The sequence below is a fragment of the Lupinus angustifolius genome, chromosome LG11 (assembly GCF_001865875.1).
Source record: "Lupinus angustifolius cultivar Tanjil chromosome LG11, LupAngTanjil_v1.0, whole genome shotgun sequence".
Classification (NCBI taxonomy): Eukaryota; Viridiplantae; Streptophyta; class Magnoliopsida; order Fabales; family Fabaceae; genus Lupinus; species Lupinus angustifolius.
Genome location: NC_032019.1, coordinates 16,519,492 through 16,520,314, shown reverse-complemented (window position 1 = coordinate 16,520,314; position 823 = coordinate 16,519,492). Strand labels below are relative to the sequence as shown.

Below are 823 nucleotides of genomic sequence, written 5' to 3'. Positions count from 1 at the left end.
CAAAATAAATCTTAAATAGACTTCATTCGAAGGTTGTTGGCCATAAAACACCGTATAAAATTTTATTTAACAGTTTGTAGAGATTATAATATCATACTTACCAATAATGAGTAATCTACTATTGATTTTAGGAATGATTTCGGGATACCAAGTAGCCAAATTTGAAGGAATTAGCAATTTGGAATGAGGAATGAAGTCTGCCACAGAGGACTTGAGGGAAAAATGGATATGTTGAGGAAGTTGAAGAAGATCAACTATGGGCTCACCAAGCCAATTATCTGTCAAAAAGTTGATTCTCTGGCCATCACGAACGATCCAGTAGGAGTTAATCATAGCCAAATTCCTATTGTCCTTGATGCCATGCTAGATAGAGGATTTGTATTATCTAGAAGGGGTGTCCCTTTTGCAGCCAAATCTGGACCTGTACAATATGGTCCATTCTTGATTGGAAGAGATCATCTCCCAAGTGAGCTTGAGCAAGGAAGCCTTGTTCATCCACTTTAAGGATTACAAAGCAAGACCCCTTCCTGAGTAGGGGTACAAACTTGAGACCAAGCCACTGTGAAAAGCTTCCTCACACCAGTGTTACCATACCAAATAAAATTTCTCATTTTTTTTATCCACTAGATTAAGTAACTGAGTTGGCCATTTCTAGATATGGAAGCTGTAAACAAGCATACTTTGAAAGATGGGTCTAACCAACTCCACTTTACCCATAATTGAGAGGGAGGAGCCCTTCCAAGCTACAATTTTTAACATGATTTTGTCAGCAATTGGTTGAAGATGAGCCCTTTTAGGCTTACCTTTGAAAAGAGGGACACCT

The 823-nt window shown here is 38.4% G+C and overlaps 1 protein-coding gene across 1 annotated transcript in view; it reads left to right on the top strand.

Moving 5' to 3' along the window:
* The window catches only part of LOC109359763 (probably inactive leucine-rich repeat receptor-like protein kinase At5g06940), a 4,472-nt gene continuing 3,871 nt past the window's right edge, over nucleotides 223-823 (top strand). The window contains exon 1 of the mRNA XM_019604458.1: nucleotides 223-466. Within this exon, the coding sequence (XP_019460003.1) occupies nucleotides 223-466 (244 nt within the window). The remainder of the gene's footprint in view (nucleotides 467-823) is intronic.